This window comes from Laccaria bicolor, genomic scaffold, assembly GCF_000143565.1.
Source record: "Laccaria bicolor S238N-H82 LACBIscaffold_67 genomic scaffold, whole genome shotgun sequence".
NCBI classification, from domain to species: domain Eukaryota; kingdom Fungi; phylum Basidiomycota; class Agaricomycetes; order Agaricales; family Hydnangiaceae; genus Laccaria; species Laccaria bicolor.
The window spans coordinates 13792-15134 of NW_001889938.1; the positions used below are offsets into that span (position 1 = coordinate 13792).

General features: G+C 49.8%; 1 protein-coding gene across 1 annotated transcript; it reads right to left on the minus strand.

Annotated features, from left to right (window-relative positions):
- Window positions 1–221: 221 nt before the first annotated feature.
- LACBIDRAFT_334600 (uncharacterized protein) lies at window positions 222–1078 on the minus strand (the record flags this gene model as incomplete). Its single annotated transcript, XM_001889419.1, has 2 exons — window positions 222–929; window positions 980–1078. 2 exons carry the CDS (start codon window positions 1076–1078, stop codon window positions 222–224), a joined length of 807 nt encoding a protein of 268 aa, XP_001889454.1.
- Between the last annotated feature and the right edge of the window lie 265 nt (window positions 1079–1343).

Consider the following 1343-nt stretch of genomic DNA (forward strand, 5'->3'; position numbering starts at 1 on the left):
ATCCCGCTGCCGGATAGTGCTCACATTTATTGGTCATAAGACAAGCCTCCCGGCTCAATTAGTCAAACGAACACCTTTTCAACCCTTGCCTTTCATGATAGGAAAACATGATGAACTACGAAAAGTGACACTGCTGAAACCGGACACAGACTAACATCATTGAACATGCTATGTATTTCGCACCCGGGCATGAATGACTAACATCATTAAACATGATAGGTTTAACTGACGAATGAAACTTTCTTGGACCGGGTGGAACGAACACTTTCTTCAGCAATCTTTTTCGACCGTTCTCGGGTTACTATACCGAGTTCCCCTGTAGAAACCTTGCCTTTAATGATAGGACGAGGTTTTGGTTTTGGCTTGGTGGGGACATCAATAGATGGTTGCTGACTGGGACCGGCCTCTGACTCCTTTTGTTTTGAAGGGACTGGTCGTTTTGCGTTGACACCACTTGACTTTGTGAAATCAAAGCTATTCGAAGCTTTGGTTGTGTCCGACCTCAGATTGGTTGCTTGAGCTGGTTTGACAGTGGCTTGGATAACAGCCGAGGCAGCTCGGCATTTGACTTTGCCTGGTCGGGCACTCCTCGGGCCAAGTTTGTAACCCTTCTCTAACCGAGGAAACTTGCAGGGTGTATCCTCCTCATCAGTGAATTTTCTCTTCTTCGCTCGATCGGCCGACTCCACCCCACAGCCCAGGTCAGCTTCCCAAAATGTATCATCAGCCAAGACCTCAGTGTCCGATGGTACTTCATGGGATAGAGCCCGGGTGTCATTGTACCGAGGCTGAAGCTCGGGGCTGGTATCTACAGTGATCGTAGCATCGTCTGAGCCCAAATCTGATCCCGAGTCTCTATCCTCTTCCAAGGTCGGGTTGACCCTGCTAGGTTTCACTGTGGGCTCGGTCAGAGTATCCTGCTTTGGCCTCTCTTGACCATTATCGGAGTCTGAGTCACTATCATCGGAGCCATCCTCACGATGTTCGTCATGCTGTTTGGTTGGTTTCTTGGTTGGTTTCTCCACGTCCAAGTCTTCTCCATCGTCATCGGAGCCATCCCGATCAGGAGTCCAGTCATCCTTAGAAAACTGTTCGGTTCGTTTCTTGGCCGGCTTGTCCACATCCAAATCCTTCCAACTGTTGTCATCGAACTGCCGATCTTCCACCCCTTCCTTTCTCTTTGGCCTGGCTTCCTCATCTGACGGTGACTCGGTTGCTGCCCGGCCTCTCCTTTGACCCTTGCTTCTGCCGGGCTTCTTGCCCTTCCCAACACTATGAACATGAGGTTTAGGAACGTGAACTTTGATTTTCCTTCGTGGAGGTGCTTCCAGCAGCATTTCCCC